The sequence below is a fragment of the Brassica rapa genome, chromosome A05 (genome assembly GCF_000309985.2).
Source record: "Brassica rapa cultivar Chiifu-401-42 chromosome A05, CAAS_Brap_v3.01, whole genome shotgun sequence".
Classification (NCBI taxonomy): Eukaryota; Viridiplantae; Streptophyta; class Magnoliopsida; order Brassicales; family Brassicaceae; genus Brassica; species Brassica rapa.
Window position 1 is genome coordinate 24,630,851 of NC_024799.2, and position 21,009 is coordinate 24,651,859.

At 39.2% G+C, this 21,009-nt stretch overlaps 8 protein-coding genes across 13 annotated transcripts; 3 read left to right on the forward strand and 5 right to left on the reverse strand.

Moving 5' to 3' along the window:
- Positions 1–12: 12 nt before the first annotated feature.
- Positions 13–2,714, reverse strand: LOC103870261 (probable protein arginine N-methyltransferase 3). The gene is made up of 7 exons (XM_018659137.2): positions 2,386–2,714; positions 1,831–2,304; positions 1,636–1,733; positions 1,248–1,326; positions 924–1,163; positions 659–826; positions 13–575 (listed from the first exon to the last, which is right to left on the reverse strand). Exons 1-7 carry the CDS (start codon positions 2,671–2,673, stop codon positions 141–143), a joined length of 1,782 nt encoding a protein of 593 aa, XP_018514653.1. The 5' UTR covers positions 2,674–2,714; the 3' UTR covers positions 13–140.
- A 333-nt stretch (positions 2,715–3,047) lies between these two features.
- LOC103870262 (NADH dehydrogenase [ubiquinone] 1 alpha subcomplex subunit 6) lies at positions 3,048–4,516 on the forward strand. The gene is made up of 2 exons (XM_009148378.3): positions 3,048–3,344; positions 4,118–4,516. The coding sequence occupies exons 1-2, from the start codon at positions 3,126–3,128 to the stop codon at positions 4,298–4,300; spliced, it is 402 nt and encodes a 133-aa protein (XP_009146626.1). The 5' UTR covers positions 3,048–3,125; the 3' UTR covers positions 4,301–4,516.
- Positions 4,479–8,385, reverse strand: LOC103870263 (transcription factor TGA6). 6 transcript variants are annotated; one of them, XM_009148379.3, is made up of 10 exons: positions 8,177–8,385; positions 7,461–8,122; positions 6,685–6,850; positions 6,451–6,525; positions 6,309–6,368; positions 6,132–6,209; positions 5,985–6,036; positions 5,418–5,689; positions 5,094–5,339; positions 4,479–4,969 (listed from the first exon to the last, which is right to left on the reverse strand). In XM_009148379.3, exons 3-10 carry the CDS (start codon positions 6,748–6,750, stop codon positions 4,823–4,825), a joined length of 996 nt encoding a protein of 331 aa, XP_009146627.1. In that variant the 5' UTR covers positions 6,751–6,850; positions 7,461–8,122; positions 8,177–8,385; the 3' UTR covers positions 4,479–4,822. The 6 variants fall into 6 exon arrangements, with proteins under 6 accessions (XP_009146627.1, XP_009146631.1, XP_009146630.1 ...); XM_009148383.3 differs by lacking the exon at positions 8,177–8,385 and having other exon boundaries at positions 4,479–4,991; positions 7,461–8,131; XM_009148382.3 differs by lacking the exon at positions 8,177–8,385 and having other exon boundaries at positions 4,479–4,998; positions 7,461–8,131.
- LOC103870264 lies at positions 8,386–9,960 on the reverse strand. Its single transcript, XM_009148384.3, has 4 exons — positions 9,529–9,960; positions 9,241–9,436; positions 9,067–9,153; positions 8,386–8,746 (listed from the first exon to the last, which is right to left on the reverse strand). Exons 1-4 carry the CDS (start codon positions 9,750–9,752, stop codon positions 8,615–8,617), a joined length of 639 nt encoding a protein of 212 aa, XP_009146632.1. The 5' UTR covers positions 9,753–9,960; the 3' UTR covers positions 8,386–8,614.
- A 1,261-nt stretch (positions 9,961–11,221) lies between these two features.
- Positions 11,222–12,575, reverse strand: LOC103870265 (protein cornichon homolog 1). The gene is made up of 5 exons (XM_018659310.2): positions 12,382–12,575; positions 12,260–12,342; positions 11,757–11,938; positions 11,538–11,660; positions 11,222–11,453 (listed from the first exon to the last, which is right to left on the reverse strand). Exons 2-5 carry the CDS (start codon positions 12,332–12,334, stop codon positions 11,393–11,395), a joined length of 441 nt encoding a protein of 146 aa, XP_018514826.1. The 5' UTR covers positions 12,335–12,342; positions 12,382–12,575; the 3' UTR covers positions 11,222–11,392.
- Positions 12,576–12,682: 107 nt separating this feature from the next.
- Positions 12,683–14,882, reverse strand: LOC103870266 (chaperone protein dnaJ 6). The gene is made up of 8 exons (XM_009148386.2): positions 14,665–14,882; positions 14,264–14,362; positions 14,065–14,166; positions 13,765–13,824; positions 13,573–13,679; positions 13,397–13,479; positions 13,219–13,309; positions 12,683–13,119 (listed from the first exon to the last, which is right to left on the reverse strand). The coding sequence occupies exons 1-8, from the start codon at positions 14,710–14,712 to the stop codon at positions 12,900–12,902; spliced, it is 810 nt and encodes a 269-aa protein (XP_009146634.1). The 5' UTR covers positions 14,713–14,882; the 3' UTR covers positions 12,683–12,899.
- A 235-nt stretch (positions 14,883–15,117) lies between these two features.
- On the forward strand, positions 15,118–18,311 carry LOC103870267 (ras-related protein RABA4d). The gene is made up of 2 exons (XM_009148387.3): positions 15,118–15,580; positions 16,113–18,311. The coding sequence occupies exons 1-2, from the start codon at positions 15,231–15,233 to the stop codon at positions 16,552–16,554; spliced, it is 792 nt and encodes a 263-aa protein (XP_009146635.1). The 5' UTR covers positions 15,118–15,230; the 3' UTR covers positions 16,555–18,311.
- Positions 18,312–18,520: 209 nt separating this feature from the next.
- LOC103870268 (protein ABHD18) lies at positions 18,521–20,924 on the forward strand. Its single transcript, XM_009148388.3, has 5 exons — positions 18,521–19,137; positions 19,687–19,771; positions 19,884–20,053; positions 20,134–20,408; positions 20,506–20,924. The coding sequence occupies exons 1-5, from the start codon at positions 18,759–18,761 to the stop codon at positions 20,677–20,679; spliced, it is 1,083 nt and encodes a 360-aa protein (XP_009146636.1). The 5' UTR covers positions 18,521–18,758; the 3' UTR covers positions 20,680–20,924.
- Positions 20,925–21,009: the final 85 nt, after the last annotated feature.

Here is a 21,009-nt window from a genome sequence, read left to right on the forward strand (position 1 = left end):
AAATCTAAATCATTTCCAAATTTAAAAATCCTACCTACCAATTTAATTAAGGAAAAGACCTTTAGCAGCACTGAAGTTAATCCTCATCCTTGTAGATCAAAAATGCAGAAAACGAGTCTTACAATAGGGTACAATAACATTCATAGATTAAATATCTGAACTGGCCAACGACGCTTCTGACCCTTTGAGCTCACCCCTGTAGTCTCTAATGAGACGTCAATGCTGCGATGCTCAGACGCTCTTGCAACACTCACGCGAAGTTGAATGCTTGAGGCGGGACATTCTTTCGTTCCAACGGCTCCTAGTCTATCATCACCAGACAGAACAGTTGCCGGAGCCACTGAGATTGGTTCTTGAAAAGTCAAGACCGTTTGTGCCCAATGTGTTGGGGGTGTGTAGGGTGATGTGGATAGCACGGTTGGGTTTTCCTTGCAGAACCTATCCGTGAAACCTGTGTCGAACCACAGCACAACACCGTGGCACAACCTAGCTTCTGTGTCTGACTCTGTGGGTTCCAGTGTTGCTGTTGCTGTGAAATCTACTTCATCCGGTTTCATGGTAGCCAAGTCAAATGACTACAAACAAAAGAAACATAGAACATTCAAGTAACTTGTGTACATTTGGTTGGCAGAAACAAATAAAGCTCGAGCTTTCAAACCTGGAGAAGTGCAGGCTGTGTCACTAAATCACGCTCCTCTACAACGTCAACAATGGGAATCCGAGCTGTATCTTCAAGAATTTCTTTACCAATTGAGGACATGTCAAAGCCATAGACATCTTCCCAGAAAGGAAGACTTGTGGCGCCTTTTCCAAATCCAGCAACAAACTGATTCCAAGGAGGAGAAAACAGGGATAAAAAGAAAACTCACTAAGGTGATTACAGAAGAGGAAACAACATTAAGAGGGGGGAAATTTTTTTATACCATTGTGGCTGTGTCAGGGAGGATTGCCCCTCCAGGCTTCAACCACCGATCTCTTGCATAGAGCACGGAAGTGAGCATTGACTCATATAGAAGGCAGTATCCCATCCATTCGCTGACTAACACATCAACACTATGAGGTTGAATCTTTATGGATTTTTCTAGCTCTTCAACCATTGAGTTCGCAACTTCAAGTACCCCATTGTGCTCCTTATCATTAAACACTTTGTTATCCTTGGCAATCTGTTACGAAAAATAACGGGAGAAAATTAATATATGAGAAATATAAGATAACGAAAAACGATTTAGAAAGTAGAGAAAACTAACCTTCGTAGCAACTTTGGCCATCTTCTCACTAGCTTCAACTGCAACCACCCTTGAAGCCCCAGCTTTAGCAGCAAAGAGACTGCATGTAAAAGGAAAAAATGTATAATATTCCTTTTCAACTAGGATATTGCATGCATATCCTAAATAAGAAGCACCAAAACTTTGGCATAAAAAAATCAAGCAATCTGAATATAGACATGGTAAAGTAAAGAAAGCCTTGAGAATGCAAAACACAATGGGTAAATAGAGCCTCATAAGAAGATGCAAGTAAAAACTTAATTTACATGTTTAGTCTTAAAATCTAGATGCAATAACCAAGAATGACTGGGGGATTCTTGAAGAGAATGAGATGGCCACTATAGAGCGAGAAAGATAGCAACTAACTCACCTCAATATTCCAGTTCCACAACCAACATCCATTACAACAGAGCCAGACATGAGACTAGGATTCTTCAAAAGTGCGTCCCTGTAAGCTTCTGTTCTAACCTGTGAAGGAGAATACATCCAACATTTAATAAACAGACTCACACATTTGCAAGTTAGTTCATATTGACATGATTTCCCAAATATCAAATGCATTTACCTTATCACTTATCATCTCCCTGTGAATTCCGAACGAACTATAAGATCCAAAATAGTTTTCATTCACCTTCCTGATGTTCCTACCAACTAGCCTCCCATCACACACACTTGGTTCTTTACCCTTCCCATTCACTACCACCAAACCATCAGCACAACTTTGCTTCCCATCATCGGAGTTTGAGATAAGACTAACATCCTTGCATTTGCCATTGTTTGACACTGAGCTTTCCCCTATAGCTTCATCATCAACAATGCTCAAATCCCCAAGTTTCCGTAAATCCTCAATCAAATCCTCCCTGTCTAACGCCTCTTCTTCATCTTCCTCCTCCTCGTCATCTGCAAAGCTGTACAAAAGCGAATCCTCCTGCAAGAAGGGCTTCAGATACTTCTCTTCATCCCAAGGAAAGTTCACATCTTTGGCTTCGAGTTGACACTTCCCCAAAGCTCCCCAGCTCCAACACTTGTTCTCAGCCACCTAGTTTCATTAAAAGGAACAAACTTTATCAATAAAAAAAAAGCATAAAACAGAGCATGAGAAACAGAGAGATTCACTAACCTGTGAGCGAATATAGTTAATGAGCTTAAACGAAGCGTAGAAGTCCAGCTTCAGTGCCTTTCTAGCTCCGTGAAAATCAAACCCGTGGCTCAGACGACAGTGGTCGAAGAGTGAATCAGACGAAACGAAGCGTGAATCGCAGAACAAACAAACGAAATCAGATTCGAAGCCGTCGTCGTCGTCCTTTTCAGCTGCTTCCCAATCTCCCCAGTCTCCATCGTCTGAGAAGTTCTCTTCTTCATCATTATCGCTGTAGCTGTCCTTCACCATCTTTGTTTCCGCCGCCATGAGAATGATAAACCAAGAACGGCGCCAAGTCCTGAAGAGAGGTTTAAGCCGACGGGATGCAAAGTAAATGACCACTTTACCCTTCTTATGAAAACCAATTGGTTCAATCAAATGTGATTTAAATTAAACCGAAACCTGAAGTAACTACGACCCGGTTCTATTTACAAATTCAGATTTCATTTTATCGAGTAGGCCCGCTAGCTGAAAAAATCAACTAAGCCCATTTCGCTACTCTTTTTGAAACGACGTCGTTGGTAGCTAATGATCTTTCTTACTCTTCTTCAGAAACCCAATTGGTTCAATCAAATATGATTTAAACCAGAGTTAAACCGAAACCTGAAAGACTCAGCGTCAAACGACGTCGTTGACTGTTCAGATGTTTTACTCTGTTTTTATCTCAGGAAGAGAAGGAAAGACTCTCTCTCTTGAGCGATTCACCAGCGTAAGATCAGATGGCAGCACCTTTCACGTTGAGGAAGATCGGGGTTCCGCCGAACTCAGCTAACCTGACGGAGGCTCGCCGCCGTGTTTTCGATTTCTTCAGAGCTGCGTGTAGATCCCTCCCCACCGTAATGGACATTTACAATCTACAAGATGTCGTCGCGCCTTCTCAGCTCCGCTTTGCGATCTCTGCTCAGATTCGTAATAACGCTCACGTCACCGATCCTAAGGCACTTCCCCTAATCTCAGTCTCATTGGTTACCACATTGACGAGAAACATTTGAACGGTTTTTTGTATTGTTAATCTGATTGCTTCATTGATGTTTAGGAGACTGTCTTTGCGTTCTGTTGCGGTTTTAACTTGTTTTAATTGTTATCCATGTTTGAAAGTTGGAAGCTTTACCTTCTGGGTAGTCTTAATCTTATCGATGATAAAGTGTCTTGTGTAGTGGGTGCTGGGGGGAGATTTGCTCAGAGCTGAAAGGTGGGAGCTTTACACAGTTACTCTCTGCTAAAACTGTGCCACCTTGTGGTTCCTTTTGCATGTGACATTAGACATTTTCTTCTTTGCATTTTTGTATTGTTAATCTGATTGCTTTTTGATGCTTAGGAGATTGTGTTTGCGTTCTATTGTGATTTTGACTTGTTTTAATTATCATCTATCTTTGAAAGTTGAAAGCTTTACCTTCTGGATAGTCTAATCTTATGGATGATGAAGTGTCATGTGGGTTGGGTGCTACCTGGAGATTTTCTCAGAGGGGAAAGGTGGGAGCTTTACACCGTTACTTACTGTTAAAGCTGTGCTACCCTACCCTTGTGGTTACTTCTGTATGTGACATTAGACACTTTCTTTTGTGGTCATTTGTTTGAGTTTTGAAGCATCAATTGAAGGCAGCTTCTTGTGTGTTTGGATGCAGTGGACTCGTATTGTGTTGGTTCTCTTTTTAGGTGCTTTTAGAATGTAGTCTATACTTCTCCTGATGATAGTTTGTTGCTTCTGCAGGTGATTGATCTCCTTTTATTCAAGGGAATGGAAGAGCTTACTGACATAGTGGACCACGCAAAGCAGCGTCACCACATTATTGGTCAGTACGTGGTGGGTGAAGGGCTGGTGCAGAATACCGGAAGCAAAGATCAAGGGAAGTCTGATTTTCTCAAGAACTTCTACACCAGTAACTACGTTTGAGCTGGTGATTGTTTTCTCTACTGGATTACCAAATTCGAGAATAATTAGACATTTTCATTTGTATTAATTTCACCAAACATTCAAGTTTTATCTGTGACCTGTGCAAATAATGCTATGATTTCAAGATACATAATCAGCTCTCTTTTCTTTCCAACTCTCAATGTAAACTGAATGTCTATTTGACTTATGATGATAATACAATCTAAATTCCTGAAAGTATCCCATCTTCTGTCATGTTTTGGTGCTAAGATATTACACTGATGTTCTACAAGCTCTCAATGTTCAAAGACTATAAACATTCACTCTTTAGAAACTAACACAACCTGATTGGCTAAAGATTACAACACACAACAATCTAAGTCTGAGGATCTCAGGAAACTATTTCAAAATCTGCTTTCCAAAATATTGCTTTTGGTAAGAATCTGAGAAGGCCTTGCTTTGTGATCTCTCTCTCTCTCTTGGAAAGAGTGTCCCTACCGTACAATTATGTATAGAGCTGAGCAACGCACAATTCTTGTGTGTTCACTCTCTTGGCCTGGCAAGCCACAAGGAACTAAGAGCACGTAGTCGAGATGAATAATCGTGTATTGCAAGAAGAGCACGAGCTGACTGACGCGTTGTCAACACTCTAATCATCTGTTGCAGTGTTTGCAGCCTCAAGTTATCAGCCTGTCACCAAGAAATGCATGCCCTATGAACTCCAATAACAGACAGAGATACCTATGCATAAGATTTATCTCTTTTCATTACAGGATATATATCTAACGAACATACATTCGCATTCCAAATGTACCTGGCGTATAAAGCCTTCGAGTGTGCCTAATTGCCCCATTGCCATGGCCATCTGACCCATGTAGCTCGCAACATTATCCGACGAACTTGAACCAAGAGTTCCACTAGACAAAGTCTCAGCTAATGATTGCTGTAAACTCTCCATCCCTTGAGATAACGCATCTTCAGCCTGCTGGGAGGTCTGCTGCAAGCTGTTGATGCCCAGTACCTGTCGTTCCGTCATTGGCTCCAGCTGATTCGCAAGAAGCTGTCGTAAAAAGTTTTGAGCCGTTAGAGTCAGTTTGTTTTTGTTCACAACATGTCCTCAATGAACTTTGTAGCTCACCTTGAGAAGTTCTGATGAGCGGAACCCGCCAAGCCACAAGAAACATCTCTCAGCTGGCGTTTTCCACATTCCAGATAGTAAATGGAAGACATCGTTCTTAGCTGCATTGCTCTTAATCCTGAAAAGCTCCTCATAGTGAGCCATCACTCCATCCACAATTGTCCGGAGCTCGGTATCACCAGCGTGAGCATTCAGAGCAGATCTCAGCTCGTTCATTAGCCTGTTCTTTTCTTCAAGCCAACGCGAATGTTCGGCATCAAATGCCAAAGCCCCTGCAAGAAGACAAGTACATAAGATCAATAACAAACCCATGATACTCACACCTTATCAAACCTAAGCCTACACCAGCTTGAACATAACATTAACTTCCCATCCAGATGCTAACTGACTCTTGAAACTATGAACTCTAAACAAGCCTTATGTTGCCATGAGATGAGTTATGCAATCACCAATCCATCAACAAACATCAAGCCACTAGCCAATGAAGAATATGCAATTATCTTTCCTATAAGTTACAAGCCAAAGGATCAATCAGAAAACTAATGAAAAGGAAAGAAAACAACACACCATTTCCACCGGTAGAATGGGCTTGGTCTCCAGAGCTTGAGATGAAAACTCCCTAAAATTATGGAAGTAAGAAATATTAGTAATGTATGCAGAACTCTTACTTACAAGAATCAAACCAAATAAGAAGAAGAAAAAAAAGAGTTGAACCTGTTGCCTTGCTCTTTGCAGCTCTTGCTCAAGTTGAGTCAGCTTCAATCGGCTGTTCTCCAGTTGCTGAACATACGCCTATGGAGGAAACAGTAACACGTTGCAAGGTAATGGTAAATAGCTTATTCTTCTGCAGATAAGGAGGAATACATAAGAAAAATCCAAACAAGATTATACCTTCTTCCTCAGTCTACTTTTCCTTGCTGCCTCTCGATTTTGAGCAAGCCTGCGAAGGGTCTATGGATACAAAAAAAAAAAGGTTTATGCATATGAGCAATATGAACAGATAGTTGTTGATCCAAAGAGATGAATATATCACCTTTTGATCTAACTTATCTTTTGATCGATCACTGGAATCAGAAGCACCGGCAAGCATCATTTGCCCTCTCTCGGACTGCATGTAATTAACATCAGGGAGTTAGTCCTGTGGATTTGGCTCTACCGGTAGAACGTCCCAAGTTTGACCAAGGGAACCCCGGTTCAAGCCTGCCACGAGTGACACTGTAAGAGAAAATAAAATAAGGAAATGATAAGAGCCAGATTACGAGCTAACCCCCAGATCTCTAGGATCTGTGTCGCCATCAGTTGAGGCATCAGTCCTTGAACTGGTATCAGCCATATTGATTTATGTACTAATACTTAATGCCGAGACAAATATTCACGACTGCTCCAACTTGCAGTGCGGCGATTAACCTCTGGTGCAGAATAACACTATAGGGCTGCAAAGAGGAAGAGAAAAACAACTAAAGCACCCTACCAAAACAACCAATATGAATGGACAAGGAACAACCAGTGAACTATTGACTGAGCTAAATGAAAATATAAACAGTTTAAGTACTAGTATCTCTTGTATAAGCTTGTGGTTTTGGGCACACGAACAAGAGATGAAGATATTGGTTCAGTAAAACCGGCTTAAGTCACACTACAGTAGCTTTATTAATCAACTACTAATTAGGAAACAGATTAAGAACAAAGAAAACGGTTTATGTAACTAACATCAACTGAAACCAAACCGAGGCTTGTTAATCTATCACACGCGAGAGAAACTAAGCATAAAGCAGCAGTTCATCACTCAAACCAATAACTCACCACCCGAGGATTCAAAATCTATTCTTTTAACAGAATTCAACAGACAAATGAAATTTAAATCATATTAAAATTTGAATTCCTCGGAGAAAAAAATAAGCTTAAAACTTTTTGAGATTCTGAAAGTCAACTACGTCTTATGCAAAACACAAAGTGAAAAGAAAGAAAAAAAGAGTAAGCTTTCTAATAACTAAAGCAAAACAGAGTAAGCTAAAGAGTTTGAGTTAAGGTAAAGAAGCTGACCTGGAAAAAAAAAAGCGAAATCTTCTGTCCGAGGAAAAAGGTTGTCTGAAATCGGATTGAAAGAAGAAGCAGCGGAGACACGATCTGTAGTTTCAATCTCCGAGACGTCGTTTTGTCTACAATCAGCCCACCATTCCCCCCCAGAAGCACATCGAACAACTTAACGGAAATTTGCAAAATAAGCCCCGCGTAATATTCTTATTAGCTCCAGAGAGCTCTGTATTTTCTTAAATAACAAAACTACCCACATAGTTGAAAAAGTAATGTCATTGATCAGCTTGCTTCCATGTGCGCACTTTTTTACACACGGCTTTGTCCGTTCTACTCTACGTGCATGAGCTCACGTGACCCCAACTTTTTTATTTCTGGATTCTTTCTTGTGAATATTCGATTTTGATTTGATTGGATAGAAGTGAGAAAAGGCAAAAGATCTAAAGATAATAAAAGCAGAAATATTATTATAAACCCCCTACCTACTTGGTTATGGACTAACTCGAGTTTTGTTGGTTTAGATTTGGCTATCGATCGGTTTATATGGTTAAGCGGATACCAACTAAAAGAAGACCCCTTGTTTATGAGAATGGTAAATATAAAATCTTACATCTTTAACTCATTCTCATTTGTCAATGAGTTATTTGAATTGGGGAAATCAGGACCTCTTGCTTTCAATGTCGAGACCGACAATGGAAGTATCCATTCCTTGGTTTATAGTATACTACTAATGTAACAATAAGTTGAATTCATATTCATGATGCTCAAGGAAATCTTTTCTATCTTCAGGTTAAATGTATATAACAAACTCGGGTTGTCTTTTATAGCATCTTTCTGTTGATTCATACACCTTGTGCAGTGTGGCTAGCCACGGATCCTGAGTATCTATCTCTCTCAATCCTTAATCTTTGTGATTGAGGCCAAAACACTCATGAAAATGGATAGGCATACTAGTATTACTACTAGAGTAGTTGAAGAATTCAGGAACACTTGCAGAGACATTTTATGGTAGATCTTAAAATAGATAGAACGCGAATAAGCAAGAAAGTTACAAAACAAGGGGGAATGACAAAATCTGCTCTAGATATTCGTCCAGATTATGAAAAAAAAAGAGCCGATGATAACTGAATGAATATACTACAACAGGGTTCTTTGGTGGTTGGTTACTCCTTACGTTTTCTTTTCTTCTCCGATGAGCTCTTCTCGGCTGGCTTTGACTTGGAACGCACATGACAACTCCATAGAGCTCTCTCAACATCCGAAGCTCCACCCCACTCTCCTTCCAGCTTTAATTCCTACAATCCATAACTATTATTTTTAAGGCAAAGTCCAGTTTAAATTTAAACTAATGCTTTAAACACCTTTCCTCCTAGACGAGAGAGAAGACAGTCAATGATTCAGCGCATATGTAAGACTCTAACTAAATAGAATCACAATGCACTGAAACAGCAGTAAGAAAATAATTAATTTAATGCTATCACACATGAGAAAGTTCCTACCACAGTATAAGTGAAGATTCTAGAGTAGGCAAGTCTGTGTAGCAGGGACAAAAGTGAAAACACACAATTAACTTTGTCTGAAAGAGAGAGAGAGAGAGAGAGAGAGAGAGGCTAACCTTTGATTTTTTCTGTAGCTTAGCGACAAACAACAAGTATCGCTTCAAAGAGTAGTCCTTTGAGTTCCCAAGAGCCACCTCCATTGCCTTTACAGTTCACAATTAGAATGTTAGAGAGAGAGAGAAAAAGGGTTCAATAAAGATCGTTCCTTTGCTGCTCTCTGATTAACGTACCTCGTCGGACATAAACGGAGCAATGTCGGGAGCGTAAGCCGCCAGAACAGCGGAGGCAGTAGCGGGACCCACGCCTTTAAGCACGGTGAGCTCGTTCACAGCCTTGGAGATGTCAGGGAGCGATTTGAAAGCCTTCTCAGAAGCAGACTTCACCACGGAATCGTCGAGAGACGACACGAAGTCGAGAAGACGCGGCCTTGGAGGAGCAAAAGGGAGAAGAAGTAAAACAAAACTGAAGAAATCAAATCTAGGAGTGTTTAGAGAGAGATTGAGAGAGAGAGTTTGTACCGCCATTTGCCGCGAGAGAGCTTCCATTTCATGAGCTGAGAAAGCTCGGAGGTGGTGAGGTAAGGGTTAGGGTCTCGGTCGTGAAGAAGAGAAGGGAGCTCGACGCGGTAGTATTGGTCGAGAGAGACGAGGTCTGGTTTGTTGAGAGACTCGATTTTTGATTCGTAGGAAGACAGAGCCTTCTTCCAGACTCCGACATCCGAACACTTGAAGTCTAGTTCCATCGCTAACAATACAGACAGGTCGTGTTCACGTTTACGACCTAACTACTCCGCCGCCAAAAAGAAGTATACTGTCCGAGTGAGTTAAAACGCGCGAGAGGACTCGAACAAGGCCCATTGAAATATAAAGCCCATATATTTGCTAATCAAGGCCCATTCTGTATTACAGCTCAGGGTTCTTACTTCTTACAATTCCTCTCGAGTTTCTTCCAAAAGATTAGCACATCCAGCTTGGCATGATAAATGAGAAGAATGATTTTACTCTTTTCACTTCAAAGTTAATGTGCTCTAGTTAGCTTCAAATTACTACCCATGACCAAGTAATTATGGTTTGGCGAAACTTATCAATCCAGGAAAGCCTGCTCCCTTGGTGTGTTATCTACCATCTTTTGTATTCTCTTTATATCATCTCTCTCGAGTCTGGACCCATTTGAATATTTACAATCATAGTATATTTTTAAAATAGGTTTGGGGTATTTCTAACAGCATGTGCCTTGAGGTATTAGAAGATCAACCATATAAATCTGACATAAGTTAAAAGAGTTTTAATCCCAATATATTCAAGACTTCAAGTAACTGATAAAGAATCACATTTATTTATACTGCCTTTCTTCAGGACCTCGGGTTGCTGTATGTATGAAATTACATCACACCAGCTTTTTTTAATGTTTTACTAACAATACTAATGCAAATAATTGTTCTTACAGGCTAGTGAATTGTTAAGGAAACCGTGTCTACAGCCATACCTCCTTCGGTTCCAAAACCTGTCTCCTATTTATCTTCCTGTTTTCCCTATAGACAGTCCAAAGGATAAGACAAGAAGTTCACTGCCAAGCAAGTTTGCTAAGGAGAGAGATTCAATTTTGGAAAACCTTTATTCGTTTTGGACGAATGCTAAGACTGAACCTAGCAGCTCATCGCAAGCGGCATCATTCACAAATGAAACTTGAAACTAAAAAAGAGTTGATCCAAGCTGCAACACATTGAGCTGTAAGTTAGACCATGAGACTCTAAACTACACTGTAGAATCTCAGCTACGTAATGTTGATGTCGGGGTTGTGAGTGGACAAGAAGCTGAAACTCAGGAGGAAGTTCTGGAACCAATGGATGAGAGAAAGCTCTCCATTTCGAGCTCTGAAGTTGTAGCAGAAAGTGAGTGTTTGTCTGGAAGCGTTGAGGTCAATGAAGCCAAGACGGTGAAACTAAGAGCCGAGTGAAATGTCTTCAGTTCTGTAAAAGTTTACAAAACTTGGTCCACCGCAGAGTAAAGAAAGAGCAGATGCTTTGGAGTGGTTTGTTGGAGAAATGTGCAGGGCTCGTAAAACAAGAGAAGTATAAACTGGTTTGCTTACACCATTTGGGACATTTCCATTTGTTTCGCTAATACACACTTGTCTTCTGACAAACTCAACCAAGGAACCTGATCAAGTTTTGAGTATGAGAAAAAAAAAACATTTTCTTTACTTGTCAAATATAGAAACTTTCCTTTTTCTCTAATAAGTGTTTCAATTTAGCTTGTGAGCAATCTGTTGTCCTGTGAAATTTTGAGTAAATCCCTAATTGACTAATACTCTAAGCAGGGATGTAAGAAACAGCCGTCATAAATGTCTAACACACACACTAAGAAAACAAAATAGAGTACATCAAAACAAATGAAGTAGATCATCATCTTCCGTGAAGCTATACACCGCTGAGAGTGTGAGCCTGTCAAAAAAACGTGTTATGGACTCAGTAACAGAGAGAAAAGATTTCAAGAAGATAGCGTCTAAAGCTGTGTGTTTTTCTTACCTAAAGACAACCATGATGAAGAGAAAGATGTAGAACCCGAGCTTGGTAAACCGGAGCTTCTTCTCAAAGCTAATACCACGGAACACTTCAGTGACATCGATGAGATGTCTTCGCTCTTTGTATCTTTAGTAAAGAGAAGGTTTTCTAATATGTTAGTTTCCATAAATGTCAGTCAAGAAACAATAATACTAATATAGGATTAGGGAGAGAGAGACTTACAGCATTGCGTGATAGCATGTTACAGGGAGAGCCACGAGAAAAAACACCCAATGCCATGTGATAAGGAAGAGAACACAGAGTGAGCCTTGGAGGATAAACTCCGGTAGTATCAATCGGTTGATACGGGTTGATGTTTCAAAAGGGTTCAAGTAATCAGCTTCTAAATCCGTTAAACATATAACCTACACACAAAAAAAACTTCACACCATATCAATAGAAGAAGGGAACTGAGGCTAATAATCATTAGCAAGAGGTACAAGTAGTATCTTTATATCTCATTGACTCCATCACTTCTTCTCCCTATTATCTCGCAAAGACATCAACTTTCCACTAAGGAAGAATCATCTTAGTACAGGCCCAGTAGCTGCTAAAACTAGTCTTGAAGACAAACTAAAATCACAATAAGTGAACAATTCCGACATTCAAGATTTGAACAGTGAAAATCCTTAGGACAGATCTCGATTCAAGAATCTCAGTTGTTGACTAAAATTAAGGGGGTTGACCTGATAGAAGACGGAAGCGACGAGGGCTAAGCTGACGAAGAAGGAGAGAATCCATAAGAACAAGTCCCAAGCCATTGTTTTTCTTCAAAGAATCGGAGACCCAACTCTACTTCTCATTTCTCAATATGCGACTCTTTCTCTTGCTTGCTTAATACTACTTACTACCTTTACTTTTCTTCGTTTAGGAAGTTGCTGCTAATACTTTACTTTAAAAAATTGTACTTTACTTATGTCTGAGTGAGTTCTGTTCGAAACTAGATTCCTTCCTTTTCTTGTCGGAATTTTTCCTTCATTTTTTTGGCGTTAATTGCGTTTTTACTCTTTCGAATATAATATGAAGTAGTTTGGTAAGGTTAAAGTTTCTTTTTATGTTCTGTGAAATATATAATCCCCAAATTATTTTAGATCTCTCAGAGGCAAAACAGTGAAACACTGTCTTGATTGATAAAAAAAAGTGATACTTTCAGATTAGAATTACGATAGAGATTCACATTGTAGCAGAAATGTAACCTTAGGAGAACAAACATGTGATCTAAAGATGCTGAGAACTTTCTTGTCCATCACAAAGACAAAACCTATAAGATCACACACTACGTCTTCTTACTTTGTTTGCAACCCCTTCCCCATCCCTCCAAAAGCTTTACTTTCTTCTAGGCTTCTTCTTCTTCGATGATGATGATGATCTCTGGCTTTCAAGTTTTCTCTTAGCAGCTTCAAATTCTTCTTCGTTGGGCTCTGAGTCAGCATTTTCACCATACCTGGAGACAAGTGACGAGAACATTGTGTCGAACTTCTCTTTCCTCGCATCTCTTCGCTGTGCAATCAAAGCGTAAAGATCCGTCTCTGCGCCTTTCTTTGCTCTACAAGTATTGAACATTTGAAACATGTCACAAGAAAAGTTTTTACTTTTAAGAGGGAAACTATTGGAAGAAAGGTAAGACAGAGATAGAGAAGTTTACTTTCTTCTAGTCTTTCGAGGACTCGTTGGGGGTTTTATTTCTGAAATTTCCTTTGCCCACTTCTTGTAAGCTTTTGTTGCCTTCACTTCTCCTGCGCAAGTGAAACAATGGTTTCATAGCTCCACAAACAAATAACACGACCTGGCACACAGAGTTACTGCAAAAGAGACAAGCTTACCCGCTGCAATGGCCTCGTCAATAATATCTTTGAAACGGTGTGAGTCAAGCTTGGGGTTTGAGCAAAGCATTGAGCAGAAAAGCCTGTAAGAAATGTATTCAAATAAACTCCAAGTTCACAAAACTGAAAATAACGAATGAATGAATGAATGAAAACAAGGTGGATGATCATTTTACCTGCTCATTTTACCCTTAAACTTGGTGTAGAGCTCAATCAAGTCTTTCTTCTCGGACTCAGAACCCCTGTAGTTGGCCTCAAACTCTTCAATATCTTCCTCGGTGACCTATTTACACACAAGATTCAGCAAGTGAACAAAGAGTGATGTGCAAAGTCAAAACAGGAATCAAACTCTGAATGTTGCTGGTTACCTTCTTGTACATAGCCTTGAAGAAGTCCCTCAAGTTGTCAACCACATCTCCCGAAAGATCCTAATGAGATAAGAAAATACAAGTTTATAAAAGGAACTTCTTGCAGTTTTCTTACCGAGGTCGAAAGCATTTTCCTTTCACCAATTCAAATGAATAGAAAATGGAAATAGTAAACGATACTTATACATATGTGCATTAGTGTGAATTTCAGGGGATGTAATCAACAAAATAACCAGCATGGTAACTAAACATCTGAGAATAAAATCACAAAGATAAGAAATTTGAAGAAGCAAGACTTACAGCATCATCAACAGAGCCAGTTTGATCATAGACTGCTCTCTTCTCTTCATCACCAAGAATCGATATCACCTTCTGCAGCTGCTGAAACTTCTCCTTAGCTCCCTGTTTTAAACCACAAAGAAAAATCAAACTTCCTTGTGAATACATACAAAACAAAGTAAAGGAAACAAAGCCAATCGAGAGAAAAGGGTATAATAACCTCATCGTCCTTGTTTTTATCAGGATGAAGCCTCAAAGCCAGCTTATGGTATGCTTTCTTTATCTCCTGTTGTGTTGCTGTCTCTCCGACACCAAGAACCTTTAACAGAAACCGACTTAGATTTGAATTTAATCATACAATTAATCACCAACAAAACAAGTGGATGATAGACAGATTCCTCAAAATATAAACATTGGATCATAAACAATTAAAATTTCAACAATTAACTATGAAATTCAGACACCGAACATCACTAAAAGAAGCAATCCAAACGATGAGGATAAGAACAATACAACTCAAAAAACAATTCGAAGCTTAAATTCGAACAGATCCCCCCCAAATCTAAACAACCTCTTAACCCTAATTGCGATTCGCAGAGGATTAATAAAAGAGATATCTACCTCGTATAGGCTTTTCTCGCTACATCTCCCATCGTTCTCCATCTCCATACGTTATCGTTATACTCTTTCGACGAAGACAGCAGCACGCATCAGAGAGTGTGAAGCGATCGAGTTTATGAAGAAGGGAGGTCGTTTTATGGCGCCAATAATTTTCTGACCTTGCCGCCTATTGATCGTCTCTTGACCTAATCTGATGAAGTGAAAATAAAGAGGGTACCAAACGCGTAATTAATAGAATTTAAGGGGTTACTTCGTTATTTTGGGTAAACCGAAATGATCCTGCTTGATTTTTTGTTTAGTTCGTTTGGATTCAACACTTGTACCAATCCGGTTTGGAATTAAAATGGTTAAGCGATCTAACGGTGAACCTAGGGCTACAAGTAAAACAAACGGCTACGATGATTTCGTGGAGTACGTGATCCACGCCACAGAGGAATATTACCTAGAGTAACTGGGTCCCGCATCGGCCGTTAATCCGCCCTTTTTCGCTTTTCTCCTTCCCCTTGTATCAGATGCCTAACCACCATTTCTGTCCTCGCTCTTTGATCTGAGTTTCTTGTCCGTTCATGCATGGTAGATTCGGCTGCTTACGTGCGCAATACGAATCCGAGACTCTTCGCGTCGATCTGTTTGAGGAGAGGAGGAGCCTTTTGGGATTCGTGATCTGGAATATTATCTACGTATATCAAATGTCTAATTTGCAAGGAGATTACAACCAAAAGATCGATTATGTCTTCAAAGTGGTGTTGATCGGTGATTCGGCGGTTGGGAAAACTCAGCTGCTGGCTCGGTTCGCTAGGAACGAGTTCAGCGTCGACTCTAAAGCCACCATCGGTGTCGAGTTCCAGACTAAAACGCTCGTCATCGATAACAAAACCGTCAAAGCTCAGATTTGGGATACCGCTGGCCAAGAAAGGTTTGCACCTTCTTTTGGTTATGACATTATTTGTGAGAGTGACATGTATATAGAAAATGTGGTCAAGATATTGCATTCATTATCTGTAAATAAACTACCCTCGAAGACTGATTATCAGAAACATTCACAACTCGTCCATATCAATTAAATCTGGTAGAGATGTTTCGAATTTTAGGCAACACATATATGCATGGTACAGTTTTAGTGAGAAAAGACTAGCTAGTATTGCCAATGAAGAAAGTGGCAACAATATTGGTCTGTAAGATAGCTCCACGTTGCTCTTGTTACTCTTTTTTTTTGGAGCTACTTCTCTTGTTTCACTTATCTGAATTGATTTTCTGCTTCTTGGTCATAACTGTTCATAATAAGTACAAATATTGTGAAACTAAGTCCCCATCAACTTATATATATATATATATATATAGTTTAATATGTCACGCCAATGGTAACATGACTATGTTATTTTGATAATACCATTCTGTATGATATATATATATACATCATATATTCTTACTGTTTCTATCTTTTTTAGATACCGGGCGGTGACAAGCGCATACTACCGTGGAGCTGTTGGGGCAATGCTGGTCTATGACATGACCAAACGTCAATCATTTGATCACATGGCTAAATGGCTGGAAGAATTAAGAGGGCATGCTGACAAAAATATAGTGATTATGCTAATTGGAAACAAATGTGATCTTGGAAGCCTAAGAGCAGTACCAACAGAAGACGCGCAGGAGTTTGCACAAAGAGAGAACTTGTTCTTCATGGAAACCTCTGCTCTCGAGGCCACCAATGTCGAAACCGCGTTTCTGACTATTTTAACAGAGATTTATCGTATAATCAGCAAGAAAACACTAACTGCTGATGATGATGACGCTGATGGGAATTCAAGTCTCTTAAAGGGGACTAGGATCATCATTCCCAGCGAGCAGGAGACTGGGAAAAGAGGTGGATGTTGCGGCAAATCGTAACTCTAAAAGAAAAAGACAATACATGATCGTGTTTTTTTTGGTTCTTGTTGCTTTTGTTTTGTTCATTCTTAACCATACTTTCTTGACACGAAACAATAAGCAGATATTTACTACAGAAAAAGTATGAGTGTGAAACCGAGAGCCCCCCATTTTCTGCATACCACGCAACATTTTCAGATAGTGATTGTTTATTTTTTGGAGAAACTGAGAGTAGTAGGTGAATGAATATATTTTGTTTCACGTACGTCCATAATATTTTTCTATGGCCGTAAGTACACTACCAAAGTCTAATTATCTACAATAACAACAAGAACATATCTTCCTCTAGTTCTCATTGTCTGTGTGGTTATTATGTTCACAATTACAATTAACAGCCTGACGTATTTATGTGTTATTAGTTTATATATTTTGATTGATTTAGAAATTTATATAGTATTTACAAATCCAAGTAAAACATACTGATTTTAAAGTTTTATCGGATTAGTATTTACAAATCTGGAAGTTTTTCATCGGATTTGAGTTGTATTTTTTAATAAAGAAAACTATACAAATCCATTATAAAATCAAATCTATTAATAAATCTATATGATTGAATAACACATGATTTAAATTAGAATTTATAAATCATAAAACCAATAACACTTGATTTCAATATGAACTTTAAAATCATAGAACCAATATAGATTTAGTTTAGATTTTTAAATCCATTAAAATACACAAACCAATAATCCCACGAATCTGTTGCAGAGGTTAGCTATAAGCATAATTAATTTAAAATATTATAATCAACTTTATATCGAATCATATGATGTTTTAAATTACTTAATGGAAATATGGAAAAGAGTATTGTTTCTAAAATCTATTGTGCCTGATATGAATATGCAGCTTGATTAGTGTATATTCTACGAGAAGCGAATTATAGAACAGAACAAATTAATGAAAGGGTGAATTTGTAAGATGACCATAATAGAAAAAGAATTAAGAATATAGTCATCTTTTGGTAATTGTGTCAATTGATTACATAAGTGGACATTTTTCTCTTTTACAGCGCGTGAGCATGAACACAACACAGCGGATAAGAAAGACTATTCTATTTATGATGTGTATATGGAATAGATAAACAATGTTCACACAAAGGGTAGTGTAGTGGAGGGAGGGAGGGAGGGAGGGAGGGAGAGAGAGAGAGAGAGAGAGAGAGAGAGAGAGAGAGAGAGAGAGAGAGAGAGAGAGAGAGAGAGAGAGAGAGAGAGAGAGAGAGAGAGAGAGAGAGAGAGAGAGAGAGAGATGAATCTATACTATATGTTTATGATAGTATAGAATTAAAACCGTGTTAATGAAATATCTGATAAAATTTATAAAATATAAATTTGTTTTGAAAGTTTCAAAACATTTTATGTGAAGAAAAAAATCTATGTTTTTAAAATGTAAAATACAAAGTTTAATAAGTATTGTAGCAGAAGTTGAAATCAATTAAAAATAGAAGAGAGAACATATTTGTAAGAAGAAAAAAAAATGTTCAAGTAAATGTGGTAAAGAGTAATATGGCAATTATTACACAAATATCATAGTTTAAGAGTTGTTATTTGTAGAAAATTAATTTTGTTGTTTGTTACGTATATGTGTGCCAATTTCCCTTAATGAAATCACATAAGAAACCATCAATTCCTAAAACATTATCAAAGATAATAAAAGAAGCAAAATCAGACCATTTATCAAACAACTTTTGTTACCTGTACTGAGAATTAAAAAAAAAAAAAGACAACCAGTAAACAGAGGCCCAGCAGATTCCAACCATTCTTCAAAATAATAATATTTATTTTTTTCACAAAAATATCACTGTCAAATAGTATTTTTAATGGATAATCTCCAAAGAAAGACAAAACACACACAATGGGGACCCATTCAATGACAGCGTGGCAACACATCATATGATTAGTCACAAAAGCCCACCGTTTCTCTCTCTCTCTTCTGCGGTTTTCTTATTCCCATCGTCTTTCTCTCCGGCTTCGTCACGCTTATCTCACACCTATTCTTCTTCTCCGAGATTTCTCTCCATCGATCCCTCACAACATTAGCGTTTGCTTTCGATTCCACAACCTTGAATCCCAACTCAAAATCTCCGACGCTTTCTTCAATTCAACAAAGTAACATAAGATATATCTGCTTCCCTCTCTCTCATCAGATCTAAAAATCCACATTCAACAATGGTATCCGCCAGATTGGGAATGCTCCACTACGTAATCGACCACGTCTACGGAGCCTTCATGCACCGCACGAGGATAACCCCTCCCTTCTTCTCCCGAGGCTGGGGCGGTCCCAAGCTCGAGCTCCTCGAGCGGATGGCTAAACAGCTCTTCCCTATGTACGTCGAAGGTCACAACTGGCCGCCGCCGTTGGTGCGTCCCGTGTGGAGGACGGTCTGGGAGACGAAGACCGCTCGTCTCAGAGAAGGCGTTTTCCAGACTCCGTGTGACGACGAGCTTACCGCTGCTCTGCCTCCCGAGTCTCGCACGGCGAGAGTTGCTTGGCTTGTTCCTAAAAACGTTCCTCCTCAGAAGATGTCTTGTGTCGTTCATCTTGCAGGTAACGAACGCCATGGAAACAGAAACGAATTGATATGTGGTGTAATGGGTTTGTTTAGTTGTTTATGTGATCTTGATTTGTGCACACAATGTTGTGGCTTCTTGGTTGTTTGTGATTGATATATATATATATATATATATATATATATGCAATGTTCAAGAAATAGCTAGGCATTTTATACTGGATTATTGATTAGACGGATGCTTTGAGTGTCTGGACCAATTTTTTTAAAAAAAGTTTTAGAAAAATCATTTTGTTTAGGTCTGATTTGTCCACTAGTCATTGTCCAAATCGATTTTTAGAACACTGGCTATATGTCAGTTGCTCTTAAATTTGTAAATAGGATTATTGATTAGACGGATGTCTACACAGACATTTGAGTGCCTAGATCGATTTTTAAAAAATTCGTTCTAGAAAAATCATTTTGTTTAGGTCTGATTTGCCGACTAGGTGGGCGTCTAAATATTTTTAGAACAGTGGATATACGTCAGTTGCTCATAAATTTGTAAAGATGATATATTTTTTTTATTATGGTTTGGATTGTTGTAGGCACAGGGGATCATACATATGACAGGAGATTGCGTTTGGGTGGACCTTTGGTGAAGCAAAACATTGCAACAATGGTGCTGGAAAGGTAATGAAAGAGACTCTCTTTTCTACTCAGTGATGAAAGCGTTTTGGCTTTGTCCGCTTTTGAAGCTTTTGCCATGTTTTTGATCAAACATAGATAATGAATGCCACTGCAGCCCTTTATATGGCCGAAGGCGTCCGTTTCTGCAGCGTGGAGCGAGGCTTCTCTGTGTTAGCGATCTTCTTTTACTTGGGAGGGCAACGATTGATGAGTCCCGCAGCCTTCTTCACTGGCTAGACACCGAGGAAGGCTTTGGAAAGATGGGTGTTTGTGGGCTTAGTATGGGTAAGTTTAAGAACAACTTGTGAGCTATGATGTTTTCCTAGCTCTCACTGTATTTTGAAAAGTCTTGTGAATGTATGAAGGAGGAGTACATGCTTCGATGGTTGGATCGCTTCATCCAACACCAGTTGCAACACTTCCTTTCTTGTCTCCGCACTCTGCAGTTGTTGCATTCTGCGAAGGAATACTAAAGTATGGAACGGCTTGGGAGGCATTGAGGGAAGAACTTGCAGCGCAGCAGATAACAATGACTCTTGATGAAGTCAGAGAGAAGATGAGAACTGTGCTCTCCCTCACAGATGTCACTCGCTTCCCTGTCCCTAAAAACCCTGATGCTGTTATCTTTGTTGCTGCAACTGTAAGTAGAAAAATCAATCTATAACTCAAGAGTTTCAACAGTTTTTAGTTGGAGAAACATTGCTGCTGCTGAATCTGATCTTATATGGTTTGTATAGGATGATGGATACATACCGAAGCACTCTGTGTTGGAGCTTCAAAAGGCGTGGCCTGGTTCAGAAGTGAGATGGGTCACAGGTGGACACGTCTCCTCCTTTATCCTCCACAACGATGCGTTTCGCAGGGCAATAGTGGACGGTCTCGATAGAGTAGAGTGGAAGGAGTCATGGTGACCCAACATAACACAACTCCGTTATAACTCAAAGAGAAGGAGTCTTCACGTATATGTCTTAAATCTCCTCCTCTTGTTGTTGTTGTTGTTGTTGTATCATTTGTTCTTTTTAACATTCTTTTCGCTTTCAAAAGTGGTGAGGATATCTAATATCCACTTGATTTGGCCGTTGTATTGTTTCTGTCTCGACACACACAGCAACAGTTTCAGGGAACTTCACTTATTACATTCCATTGTTAACTCATATACAATAGATCTCTCTGTAGTTTGAAAATGTTTTAGAGCTCTTTAGCCTTGCTTTCACCGTAATCTGGAATGTCTTGTGAATATA